The sequence below is a fragment of the Electrophorus electricus genome, chromosome 17 (genome assembly GCF_013358815.1).
Source record: "Electrophorus electricus isolate fEleEle1 chromosome 17, fEleEle1.pri, whole genome shotgun sequence".
NCBI classification, from domain to species: domain Eukaryota; kingdom Metazoa; phylum Chordata; class Actinopteri; order Gymnotiformes; family Gymnotidae; genus Electrophorus; species Electrophorus electricus.
In genome coordinates this window covers 14,435,276-14,449,035 of record NC_049551.1, presented here as the reverse complement: position 1 = coordinate 14,449,035, position 13,760 = coordinate 14,435,276, and the positions used below count along the sequence as shown (strand labels likewise).

General features: G+C 43.4%; 1 protein-coding gene and 1 long non-coding RNA gene across 3 annotated transcripts in view; one reads left to right on the top strand and one right to left on the bottom strand.

Annotated features, from left to right (window-relative positions):
* Positions 1 to 13,760, top strand: part of dscama (Down syndrome cell adhesion molecule a) — a 57,516-nt gene that overhangs the window by 11,984 nt on the left and 31,772 nt on the right. For both annotated transcript variants that reach the window (XM_035535848.1, XM_027015457.2), the window contains exon 3: positions 191 to 334. In XM_035535848.1, the coding sequence (XP_035391741.1) occupies positions 191 to 334 (144 nt within the window). The remainder of the gene's footprint in view (positions 1 to 190; positions 335 to 13,760) is intronic.
* Positions 2,263 to 5,929, bottom strand: LOC113580733. Its single transcript, XR_004777088.1, has 3 exons — positions 5,717 to 5,929; positions 5,411 to 5,456; positions 2,263 to 2,433 (listed from the first exon to the last, which is right to left on the bottom strand). It is a non-coding gene; the product is annotated as an uncharacterized LOC113580733 (long non-coding RNA).

The window sequence follows — 13,760 nt, the reverse complement described above, 5'->3', positions numbered from 1 at the left end:
TGTGCCAGGTTTGACCCAGACTTGGCCCATGCCCAGGCAAGCAGCTGTACATGCATCACATCAAGAAATACCAGTCATGAAACAGGCCATTCCTGAAATGCTGCTTCCATGTCAGTCCACTGCAGTGCATAGCCTCTGTTTTTGCCTGACTCCTAACACCCTCCTAACCCTGACCTTGTTCCCGGTACAGTCTTACGAGAGCCATACACAGTCCGGGTGGCGGACCAGACAGCCATGAGAGGCAGTGTGGCGGTCTTCAAGTGCATTATTCCTTCCTCAGTGGAGAAATACATCACTGTTGTGTCATGGGAGAGAGACACAGTGCCCGTCACAGGTAGGCTTCTGGTGGTCTTCTTCCAACATGCTGGCCAGTTTCTTCTCCATCCACTTTTGTTGGCCTTTGACTTGCTGTCTTTATGTAGCCCGAGTATGAGTTTATGTAATTTGCTGTCAGATTTAACGTTGTGCTTGAATGAAATGTGAATGAAATGTGATCCCAGAACAAGCAGAGGCCACAACTGATGTGTTTTACTTAAGAGCAATATTATTATTTTTTTTATTTATATAGTTGTTCATTTCTTTTTTCCCCCTTTGCCATTAAAAAATATAAACTCCAATTGGACATTTGTCATATCACTTATCTATGTTGTCCTATACTGAGCATGCGGTTGATCCAGACCTCTAAGCTGCCAGGCTACAGCAACAACAACATCAACAACACCAACAAGGTGGGCAGTGGTAACTCAGTGGTTAAGGTACTAGACTTGTAATTGGATGGTTGCTGGTTCAAGCCCCACCACTGCTGAGTTGCCACTGTTGGGGCCCTGAGCAAGACCCTTAACCCTCAGTTGCTCAAGTTGTACTCAGTCATAATTGTAAGTCATTTTGGATAAAAGTGTCAGCTAAATGCCGTAAATGTAACAACAACTACACTGATAAAACTGTACCCACACCCCCACTGCACCTACAGGTGCGTTGTCTGACCCAATTTAGCCACCCAATCCTGCCACTGAGCGCCTGCCAGAGTCACCTCTGACCCCCGTTTCTTTTAGCTCTGCCGTATTCATCCAGTTCGCTCACCATTGAATCCAGAAGAGAGAGTGGTTTGAAAATTTGTGTCAGTTAAATGTAATACTCATACACACAATCGTTCCCACCCTCAGGGTTGGCTGCTCTTTTTATGGGGCATTTAGCAAACTCACTAGAGAACCCAATGCCTCTAAGGCCGAGAGCTGGAGCAGCCATTTTCTTTGGATGGTTTGTATTTGCCTGCTGGTGAACAATTTACAGATGTGACATTATTGGAACGGTTTAATAACCTTGAGCAATGGTACATGTGAAGGGGGAAAGCGGAGAGATTTGCAGCGGTACAGTTATTTTCTCTAAGAGTTTATGTAGTATTATCCCTTTACATTATGTAAACCTTATGGTTCCATCCTAATGAATGAATGCATATGTGTAGAGTCATAAAAGTCGAATTGCAGTGTTAAATAAGTGCAGTTTTGTGCAAGCTGTGCATGAGATTGGTATGTGTCCATTGACGGGAGGATGTCAGAAAGCATTAGCCTGCCAACCATCTGTGGTGCTTTTCTCCAGTAAATATTTGATAAGGGAAGGCAATATTTCACAAACAAATAGATTTGAGACACAATTCATTGCATGTGTCATACTGAGACACCATCCATGCTTCACTTTTAACTGGCATCTCAGATGGAGACTTTAGAGTAGTGTGTGTGTGTGTGCGTGTGTGTGTGTGTGCATGTGTGTGTGTCTGTATGTGTGTGTGTGCGTGCATGTGTGTGTCGTGTGTGTGTGTGTGTGCGTGTCTGTGTGTGTGTGTGCGTGTGTGTGTGTGTTTGTGTAACTATAATGCCTTCTTTGTTTTCTAGCTATCTTCAATCTAATGAATAAAGGTTTACATACACAAGTTCAAAAGAAGCTATACTTTCTTCCATTTCAATGAAGCATTATGAAAGCATATGTCTATTTAGAAATTTTTCTATAGCTTGTAAGTATGGGCATATGTCTGTCTGTTCATATATGTCTAGCCTGGGACTGTCCACAGGATGTCCAACACAGCATAATGAGTATGTGTCTACATGGTATACCACCCGGCCGATTATGCTCTCAGCTATTGTTATCACTTTTGCCATTTTAGACGCATTCTTGTGTCAGAACATGTAGGATTGAGGAGCGAGGCCGTCAAGCAAACCTGCAACCAGTTCCGGAGGCCATGAATTTCTTGGCAGAGTGTTAATTTATTATTCATGGGGAGCATTAGGCCCATAGCCAGAGAGGAGCGAAGGCCTGGTGCCGCCCGTGACCACCGTGCCTCACACCGGTGCCCAGCAGTGATGGATGGTACTGCAGGGACTCCCACTCCCATTCCACACATGGCCTTAACAGCAGGACCTGTGGTCATCAGCATTACCACTACAGAGAGGGCGAGAGAGAGAGAGAGAGAGAGAGAGAGAGAGAGAGAGAGAGGGGAAGAGGGGGACAGAGAGAAAGCAAGAGCACAAGAAAACGCAAGAGAGAAAGAGATAGAAAGAGACTTTATTTCCATCTCATCGTAAGCCGCACTGTATAGAAACATGTTAAGAGATTAAATACGGCACAACAATAAGCATTTAATACAATGCATGTAATAGAAACTTTTGCATAATATGGGTGAGATAAATGAAGGCATGAACTCCCTCCCTTTTAAAAGAATAACATGTATTGATGGTGGGTGGATACTGAAAAATGAGATAAAAGCTGTCAGTATTCAGTGTTGTGTTCTGTCAAAAGTGCAGAGCTCACCCTGGGGTTTTGGTTTACTGAAGTTGATAATACACTGGTGACATTACGGAGACATCATCCGTTTAGTGGTTTTTGCCACTGACATTTTGCAAACCATTAAGCAGTAAGTTGACTGTTGCCCTGGATTCACAATTCACTGTTGCACTGTGGAGGAGGGGCCCAATTCAAACCCCACCCATTTAACGAGGTGGATTTAACGAGCTCCTGCTGGAATAAGCATATTCATCACCGCTAATCACTCTGCTTGGGCTTCGTGGTCATACATGCCAGTGCTCAGTAAGTGCCCCTGCACATAGAAAATCAATCTGCCACTGGTAATGACAATAAGAACAAAACACAATTACAACTATGTGGATATAACATTTTTACATGCCTTAGAAATAGGTAGGACTGACTGCATAAATGCAGCCCTGTCCAGACTACACATCAGGCTAGCTATGTGGGACAGAACTCCAGCAGAATTCAAATGGAGCCCAGGAACACTGAAAGGCGGGCGGTGGTCTGACAGCTTTAGCCCCTCCCTTGTGCGGCTGGTGGAAGGAGGACGAACAACATGGCTGCCCCCTCCACCAGTGGACCTTGGAAGGAGACGGAGGCTCAGAGAGGCCGGCTGACAGAATGCGGGCCCAATCGGAGGCTCCTCTCCTCCGCTTTTACCTGTTCCTTAGTACTATTCCGAGGGAAAAATGGGTCAGTGGGCCTGCAGAGAATAGCCTGGATAAACAGGCAATGCGGAGACACTCACTTTCGCTCCAGCCAGAATGCTTAAAACCTCTTCACTTCCTACTCTTTCCACTCAGTAACATGCTCCATCTGCCCCTGAATCCCAGCTCCTCTCCTTCTCCTACTTAGCAGAGAAGGGTTTAGAAGGCTGAATAAAAGGAGATCCTTGCAAACATGCGGTGGAGGAGCAGTGGTGGGGTTGCGGCGGGGGGTGAAAAATCAATACCTTTGTGCATTAATCATACTGTGGGTGCCAGAAAGAATCATGGGCACATGCATTTATGCGTTCATACTAGGTATCTTGAACCAGATGCACTGAGCGGGTCTTTTAGTGTCCAGCCTGTGCTTATTCCCAGGGAAGTAGAGATATTTTCTTTAATTCTATAACCCTGCTGTAATATGCTGCTGCTGTTCCAACAATAGTACAAATGGTCTTTAATGGACCAAGGCTAATTTGCTATAGCCTTTAGCTATAGCTATAACCTCTGGAATGAAGGAAACAGATATGAAAATAAATATAGCAGTAAGAACAATCAGATTAGCATATGCTGACCCAGATGGGTCATAAAAACGATCATGAAACGATTAAGACAGTTTGATCCCATTTTGTCACGGGCTTCACATCTGTGCAGGCCTCTTTGCCCATGAATGATTAAAAAGTTAGAGGCTTTATACTGGAAAGGATGAAAATGATTCCAGGGGCCATAAGGACTAACCAGTGCTTAATCTGTAATAACCAGCGCTGAGTTTACACTGCCACCATGCAGTTTTGGCGCATCTCGTCAAGCCTGCCGCTCTCAGAAGCTTATGGATTATGGCACTGCGTCGGGCTGGATCATAGCCAAATGGCCAAGATCCAAAATCCGGCTTAACGATAAGCACGGCGAAGGCTAATTAAGGTAGCAGAGAGCCGTTCACTTCCCCTTACGAGCACTTGCAAAATGCCTCACCAAAACGTTCAAGTCCTTGAGAAAAGGAAAGTGGAAAAAAAAAAAAAAAAAAAACACAGAACACTTTGTTGCCACATGTACTAGATTTCTGAGGCACAAAATCACCCTGGGTGTATCACAAAGGACACGCAGTAATTTTAATATGTTAAAGACCTCAGTCGCCGTCAGTGCCTCGCAAACTACTGTGGCATCATGACCAGGGGTGAAGCACATGAATGACCTTTGACCCCTTTATACCGTTGTATCCTGCAGTCTTGACACGCTCGCCCAGGCTGTGTTAGCCAATTAGAGTTGATGGCCGTGTCTGCTGTGTCTTATCATCAGCAGACAGCTGCTGCTGCGTATTTGAGGGAAGGATTGTGTGTGTGTGTGTGTGTGTGTGCGTGTGTGCGCACACAGGCACGTACCGTTCAGAGCAGTGTCTCTCACTGCACCACTGCGCCATTGTTTGCAAGCGTAAGACGAAAGGTTCTGTCGTGAGGACAAACAGCTGCAGGTTTGCCTGCCCTTGCTACACCACAGGCTATATTAATGCTTGCCTCACAGCCGGAGGGAGGAGGGAAAGGTTGTGGGGTTGTCTGAAAGTCGACTTTGTGTTATGACCGTCTATTGGTCGATTCCTAACGCGCATTGTAGCGTTTGATACCTCAGCTGGCAACGAAGAAGCGGAAGATACATTTGCACGTGGAGCTCTTTTGCATACAATAATATTACTCCTGTATGTGTGTCTGAGGGCAAAGGCAAGCCTTCATACAACATAAAGAACATCTTCCATTCTGGGGAGAGTAAATTGGTTTGCCTTTAACAAAAGATTATATAAGGTTACAACTAGGTTATATAAATTAAATGAACCTTTAATATAAAATAATGAATGTGCTATTCTGAAAAGATAAAATAAGGCTCAAATAGAACAAACATGAAACTATATTGCTTACCGTTCATTTTTGGAACTCAGAGAAGTGATATCTGCAATCCTCTGGCCTGCATATGAAAATAGTTACATGTATTAATAACTATACATAATTAACTGCATATAATAATATTTAAGAACTATGAAACAAAAAACAGAGCAAGACACCAGGCAAGAAAATTAAACTGTGAACACACAAAAAGTTCCTTATTTGTCCAAAAACAGACTTATTGTTGCTAGGGTTCTCAGCTAACATTACTACAGCCCTTTAATTGGATGAAACAGTATGACTCGCCTCTCTGTAGCCAGTAAGATGCAAAATGAGTCTTACTCTTTTTTGCCTCCATTTAATGAATTGCCCGAAGAAACTCAACAAAAAAAAAGAGTGAAAAGGAGAGTACAGCTCATCTAATTGAGAGCTTCAAATTAGCTGTGTTGAGAAGATAAGCCGCTACTGTTTGTTAGCATGTTTCTTCTTCTTTTTTTCAGTTCTGTCTGATTTCATAAAAAGCCCGACATCTTTTTCTGTACTGGGGGAAGCTTTGCTGCCAGTGCATGCTTAGTCGTTAAAACTGCTCCAACATGCAGTTTCCAAAATGGAGGACATGTCATGTGACCATGTGCAGCCATCTTCTCTGTGAGCGGTCAGATTAAATGGATGATGAACTGGAGCATGCAACAGTCATGACCAGTAGTATTTGATGATTAAATATATAATGTTTTTGTAGTTTATATTACAAGGAACTAACTTACCAGTCAACATTTAAGTCACATGTAAGAATTTTAATTATTTAAAATTTGAATGCTTTCCTTTTCAAAGGCTTATGACCTGAGTGAGAAACTGAACAACAGTAATGCTTGTGATTGTTAACTAATATAAACAAATTCTAAATCAATTATTGACACTCCTAAATAATGATACTGTTATATACCCAATTATTGATACTGCTATTCCAAATCATCTAATCATTTTATTCGTTTAAAAAAAAATGTTTAATTTAGTTTTTCTTCTGTAGAATTCCTGTTTATCTATTTATCAACCACTGCAAACTTTCAGCAGTGTGGTCCACACTGATGACTCAAAACTGGAACACCATAGGTTCCACATTAAATAATGTTAATGTTAATTTTACCAGTAAAAAGCATTAGAAAGAGATAATTTATGAAGATAAAGTACTGTGATGCTGTCTCCTTCCTAAATTAATGTAGATTGAGTGATTACTATTTCTTGTTGATCATCTTTTGTCTGGTTGGTCTTTCTTTGACAAGTTTTCACTTGACAAAGAGCTACAGAGACCTACAGAGGGTTGATGTAATGAACTGTGAGATGTAAGGCATAAGTTTGCCACTTAATTTTTTTTTCTAGTGGAAATACTAAACACTAAAACTTGTAGATATAAATTCTTTAGCCAAATGTTAGCAAGTGATCGAAGCCCAGACCGGAAAAAAAAAAGTTTTATTTGCTTGGATTTCTTTGGCCCTGCGTCTAGCAGATGGGTCCTGAAGGATTAAGTGTTCTAATGGGGGGGGGGGGGGGGGGGGGTTGGGTGGAGGAGGTTGCGGCTTCATCGAGCAGCAGTCCTAACCCTATGACTCTAACCATGCCTGTGACCCAGCAAACCTTAGACCACTCATGGCTATGCAAGAAACAAGCAAAGCAGCCAGCAACATGATCCGGAATTATATGAGATAACCTCTATTGGATAATCTGCAGCAGAGCATACGTGTTAGGACAGAGATGGGAGTCGCGAGATGTGGAGAGGGTCTTGTCTCAGTTTCTTCTGACAGTGGCTGAACTTTAAAAAATGTGACACTTAACCAGGAAAAACAGGGCATAAAAACACGACCAGGATCTCAAAATAACCTAATGGGCCATATCTGCCACAGAATGGTTATAGAAAAACACAGCATTTAAGAGAACACTATGCAACGGAGCTGGTCAGTCTTTGCCTGTCAAGAGCCAGTTCCTGTTGAATTCCCATCCTGCCTTTATGAAGGAGTCAGGTTTGATGACACAGTGGCCAGTCAGTTTAATTAATTGCTCACTGCTTAAAAAATCCTAGACTGCTTTGTATCCTAGGGCCAGAGTATTGGGGCTTTGAACTGATGCTGGTGGTTTGCTATATGATATAACAGTCTATACATTTTTGTATGGCCACTTACGCTCGCGAGACAGTGGCTTTTTCTGTGTCTACTGTCCTGCTGTTGGTTCCTGTCTAACAAACGGGAAATAGCCTCCTTAGAGTAAACCCAGAGCCCACTCAATGATGGACCATCCACAGTAATTAAAGAGGCCACGCTGAGACAGCTATTGCTAGCGTGTGGTAATCTGTATGGCATATGGACACAGTAGAATTAACATGGAGGAGCAAAAAAAAATTAAAAAATGAAGCAAAAGGACTAGGTGAAAGCAGGCAGCAGCTTAGGAGCAAATATTTGGGTAAGTGGGAGTCTTATTCTGCTGACCCATCAGTGGCTTTGCTCAAGCAGAGAAGCTTTGGGCAGCATTTTCGCTTACGTCTTGGCTGCCCTGGAACTAAAGCCAAATGTGCCGAACAGCTGAAGACCAGGAGCTTGCTGGCACATTATTCCACTGCTTAACAAACCACATCGGGTTAAACTGGCCGGCAGAGAAATTCGGCAACTGCTTCACTGGAGATAGGTAGCAGAACTTTGGCTTGTCAGTGAGTCAGAGCATCTTAAGAACCCTGGTGCAGCAGACCTGATAAATTGGCCTTCAAAATGACACAACGGGAAGAGTCCAGTAGCTGAAAGTAGGTAGCTTGATTATGCCACTAGCCAGTCTGATCATGTCACTAGCCAGCAGTTAGTTAGGTTATTAATGTGTATTGGAATTGGAATTTAATGGGTGCCTTCGGTCTGAAGTTCTGACTGATTAAGCCATCTGAAACCTTCAATACCTTTTCACCCTTTTCCTCCCAGAGCCTTTTTAAATAAGTGCAATTTTTCTCTAAACATACGCAGCGCTGTAATTAGACCAGTGTCTCCTGAGCCTCGTTAACATTGCCAAACATTTAAGTGCATGATATTAACAAGACAAGTGAAATTTTAAATGAGTGACGTTTAAAAAGGGCAAACTCTAAAGACCCTTCGCTAACCCCCCTGAACACTTTCTCAAAAGCTCATTAATTTAAAAAAAAATATCCTGTAATGCATACACACATTATTTTTGCATCTGTTTACTCGTTAAAAGACTACAGAAGGAAGTCTCTCTTTCCGGTGTTAAAAGTTGTCACAAGTGCATTTATAAATTACTTAAAATTGTTTGGTGATATGAAAGTCCAAGCAGAGTGTGCAGAAAAATTCCCCTTCAATACCTTTCTTTCTTTATTCATTAACGGCTATTATACTACAGCAGGAGTGTTCCGATCTCGCAGCTGGCATGGCAGGATTGATGAAAGCTTGCTAGACCTTCATCAAAACGTGCAGGCCTCCAGAGAGCACACGCAGCCCCGCAGCTCTGCAGTAATTAATGGGGAAGACCAGAGTGGCAGGGTGCAGTTAGATGTAGTTTTAAAAATTGTTCTAATTAAAAATAATAACAAAAGAAGGAGCAGCTACTCCCCAGAGTCTGCTGACTCCCTGTTCGTGGGTTTCGCATATGACCGCTGTCGCTATTTAAATGTCTGTCATGGGCTCTGAAAGGACAGCTACGACACGGGTTCGTCTCATATAAAGACAACTTCGAAGCGCCTCAGGATACGAACAGATGGAGGTGTTTAGAGAACGCACCGCCCCTATCTTCCTTGTCTCCCCTACACACACACACACACACACACACACACACACGCGCGCCCAGCACGGTGCTCTGCTAACCTGTCACTCGTCATCACGGTGCAGAAGAGGTACCATATGCCCTGCGCTCCAAAAACCCTCCTCCATGACATCAAAGTCAGCATGTCTAGGGACTGAAGGACTTGCTTCCTCTTTTTTTTTTTTCCCTACGCTTGTGTTGTCACTAAATGCGGGACGTTGTCATTATCAAAGATCTGTTAGACGCCCTGGTGTCACATGGAGCTCGTTGTCATGGCGTTGGAGGGGAGTGACACGGTGTGCCGTTGACTCAGCAAAACTCGCTGGGCTCGTGACTTTATTAGACTGACTAGGCGGGTGCAGACCACTGCTGTGCTCATATCTGACAGTGACTGAAGATGAAATCATAAAAGGGTTTGAATGTAGTTTGATAGCTCAAATGAACCAAAAGGCAAGATGCTCAATTGTTTATCTAACCTAATTAGTGGCCAAAGTGGAGTGCTGGAACACTTTAAATGTGACTGTGGATTTATTCTCCCATTTGTCCTTGTGTAGAGGACACCACCTGGATGGGTTTGCTAGGTCAACATGTTGATGCACTGTAAGGTCATCCACTCCACAGGGGCCAGTAGCATCACACTCGGCTACCCCCATCGTTAAGATTTTGTTGTCCATCTGTTTCTCTCTGGGCTTCTGCCGACCCTAAAGGTTAGTCAGGTAACACCCACAAAGGCATGTAAAATTAAATCATAACACCTCTCCCCTTGAGCTGAGACAGGGGGATGATGTTAAAAGAAAGATTATCTCTTGATAGAGTGGTTGGTGCCATGTGTGTGTCAGAAGGTGTCCATAGATAAAAAAAAGTTACTGAAGGCAGCAGTTTGTCAGTGTAAGAAGTCTAATGTGCCTTTAATTCCCTTCAAATGCATGTTAAAGGTAACCAAGTGCTCTTTTCTCAAACAAGACTTTTTTTTCTACCTTTACTGTATCTGTAAATTCATCCTTGTATGTCATCCTTGGTGTTTTGTAATAGAAGCATTTACATTTTTACATTTACATTTATGGCATTTAGCAGACACCCTTATCCAGAGCAACTTACAAAAGTGCTTTGTCGGTTACTCATAGAATAGATCCAAGTACAGTACAGTAGGTTAGAGTCCAGCATACCAATGAACTAGAATACTGTAGAATACAGGGATGAATGCTAATAGATAGAAGTACAAAGTACATAAGGTCCATCTTAAACAATGATAAGTGCTATAAACAATAAGTGATAGAGTTTGTTAAACAAGAAAATAATAAACAATACCCTACAATAAGTACAATAAGTACATTGTACATTAATGTACTGTAATAATGTAATGTAATAAGTACATTATTGTACAATAAGTACAATAAGTCAATAAGGGAGCAGGGTCAGTGGTCATTTAAATATTCTGCATATAGATGGGTCTTCAGTCTGCGTTTGAAGACTGCAAGGGACTCTGCTGTCCGGACAGCAAGTGGGAGTTCATTCCACAATTTTGGAGCCAGGACAGAAAATAGTCTCGATGCTTGTCGTCCATGAGACCTGAAGCATGATATTTCAAGCCGAGCCGCACTTGAGGTTCGAAGTACTCGAGGTACAGATCGGGCAGCAATTTGTTTATAACAGAAATGTCAATTAATATTGTGGCATTTTTTTACTAGATTATTGTTAGAAGGATGCAATGCCATATATGAGCTCTCCTCTAAATGTGGCTTCCTGCATGAGATGGGTAGAATACACACATCTGCTTTTGCTGTTAAATATAGATCCTTCTCACAGGGAAATTAGGGTGCTTTCCATATGTACTGTGTATGGCATTATTTGTGATGTGATTCTGCAGCCATCTGTGAAACGCTAACCAATGGAAACGTCCTCCAATAATTAGGAACATTCAGGAGAGTTGCTGTACGCTACGCTTGCTCTACTGATTCCACATTCCACACTCTAAAAATGTTTTCCTTACGTCCACATTAAATATATAGCTGGGGTGTGTGTGTGTGTATGTGTGTGTGTGTGTGTGTGTGTGTGTGTGTGTGTGTGTGTGTCTATATATATATATATATATATATATATATATATATATATATATATATATATATATATATATATATATATATAATTTTTTTCCCACCTCTGTGGTGAGACAAAAAATTCTAATTCTTAACTCAGGCAATGAGTGGGCAGGGAAGCCAGTTGTGTAGGATTTCCAGGTGACTGGATTGTGATGAAGCCACTGCCGAGAAGCTGTCGTCGTCGGTGCAGGCGCCCAAAAGGGCCTCTTTTGTCTGAGCTCCCACTTCTGTGAGCCCGAGGCAAGGAGAGTGTCTCGCTACAGCAGCAGCCCACTGACACATCCCTCTAATATGCCTGCTGCTCTCGCCGGAGGCCCCCCACCCACACCCCACCCTGCTGCCCTCCACCGCCACCCACCCCCCCCCCCCCCCCCCCCCCCCCGCACCGCTAATGTCACAGCCCCAGAGTCACTCGCCCAGTTGCCACAGTAACCAACTCACCTTCCTCCTCTTGTCACATCACACCTAAAGAAAAGATTATGTCTTCCAGAGAGAGAGAGAGAGAGTGGGAGAGAGAGAGTGGGAGAGGGAGAGAGAGAGAGTGGGAGAGGGAGAGAGAGAGACAGGGAGAGAGAGAGAGAGAGAGAGAGTGGGAGAGGGAGAGAGAGAGAGTGGGAGAGGGAGAGAGAGAGAGAGAGTTAGAGAGAGGGAGAGGGAGAGAGAGAGTGGGAGCGGGAGAGAGAGAGAGAGTGGGAGAGGGAGAGAGAGAGACAGAGAGAGAGATAGAGAGAGGGAGGGAGGGAGAGAGAGAGAGAGAGAGAGAGATAGAGAGAGAGCGACAAGGTGAGAATGTAGACTTTCAAGAAGGGAAAAAGGCATGTCTCATAAATGGCAAATAGCTGTTTCACCTTTTTTTCCCCCTTCTTGCTTTTCCTCCGCCTTTTTAATTCAATACATGTTGGGAAAAGAACAGCTGTCAAGGGGGAGAGAGAGAAAGAGATGGAGGATGAAGAGAGGGGGACTGCAGCGTGCGGAGAGGGGGAGAAAGCAGGAAAGAGAGGGGGAGGGGAAGCAAGGATGAGGTGGGTGTTTCTGAAATGACAACCCTACTTTTGCAAATTTGCAAGCTTCACAGGACAGCCATATTCTGATTCTGCACCCTTCCAGACTCTCTCTCTCTCTCTCTCTCTCTCTCTCTCTCTCTCTCTCTCTCTCTCTCTCTCTCTCTCTCTCTCTCTCTCTCTCTCTCTCTCTCTCTCTCTGCCCTGTCTACCAGTCAGTACAGCAGGGAGCCTGCACAAAGGAAACCCAGGCTTTTGGCACCTGGGCGTTTAACCTGCATTTTACCGCATGTGCTGACAAGCAATTATGCTATAACTAAGGGCTAATTAGCATGGACAGCAAAGCAGCTGGAAGTGGAATAAGTGATCATTTTACTGCAAAACGAGAGAAGAAATTGTGTGTGTGTGTATATACATACATACACACACACACACACACACACACACACACACACACACATATATCAGGTGAAGTTACTGCAGGTGAGATGCACATTTATAAATACAGACCAGCCTTCTTTTTTTTTTTACATGTTTTACATTAAAAAAATAAGCTTATAGGATGTTCAAAATGTATAAATGTGCATCTCATCTGCAGTAACATCATCTGATCTTTATATTCAGAAATAATATTGCCGCTTACATTTCCCTTTTGGGAAACGCTGAAATGGTAAACATGTATGCATTTTTGCCTGTAGGCAAACAAGGATGAACAAAAAAAGAATGTAGTTTATTTTCCAGGAAAGACCTGAATACAGGGAGGCAAACCATCCAGGCCACAAAGGGTAACGGAGTAATTGTCTGTCACCACGGTAACATTCGATTCACATTGTTCAGACAGAGCAGCTGCCAGCAACACCATTAATACCTAACCCTGAAAAGAGTGAGAGAGTGCGAGTATGTGTGCGAGAGAGAAGGAAAAAACTCCATCTTTTACTACCTCAGTTGGCGTGGTATTTAACATGATGAAATTGGGCGGTGGTAAAGATCCCGATGGACTGCACACAGACAGCATTTTTAGACTGCCGGTGGTTGGTTAAAGTTTTCTTTCTATAAATGATGTTTTGGTGATCTGTCTTCTTTTTTTGGTGATCTGTGGACATATTCACATGTGCATTCCATCGAAAAACATTTCAGATTTAGGTCTCCCTCAAACAGCTGGCCAGCAAACGCGTCTGATTCAGCAGCCGTGCACCGCTCTTGTTGGGGGTGTCCAGTATGTTAACAGGGCTGCTTTGCAGGGCCAGTGGGCTGCATGTTGACATAGAAAAGTACTGTCCTGGATTCCCAGGACAAACACTGCCGTCTGGTCCCGTTCAGAGTGATGGAGATGGGAATTCTGACGCCCGTCACAGGGGGAAAGCACAGCATCACTGGCGCAATTAAAACGTCAGCATAATTGACGGCACACCATCGCACTGGAGCTCTCCGAGGGCCCGCGCAGGAGCATTCGCGAATGAACCCAGCTGTTAAATATCCATTTCACGGACACTCACACGT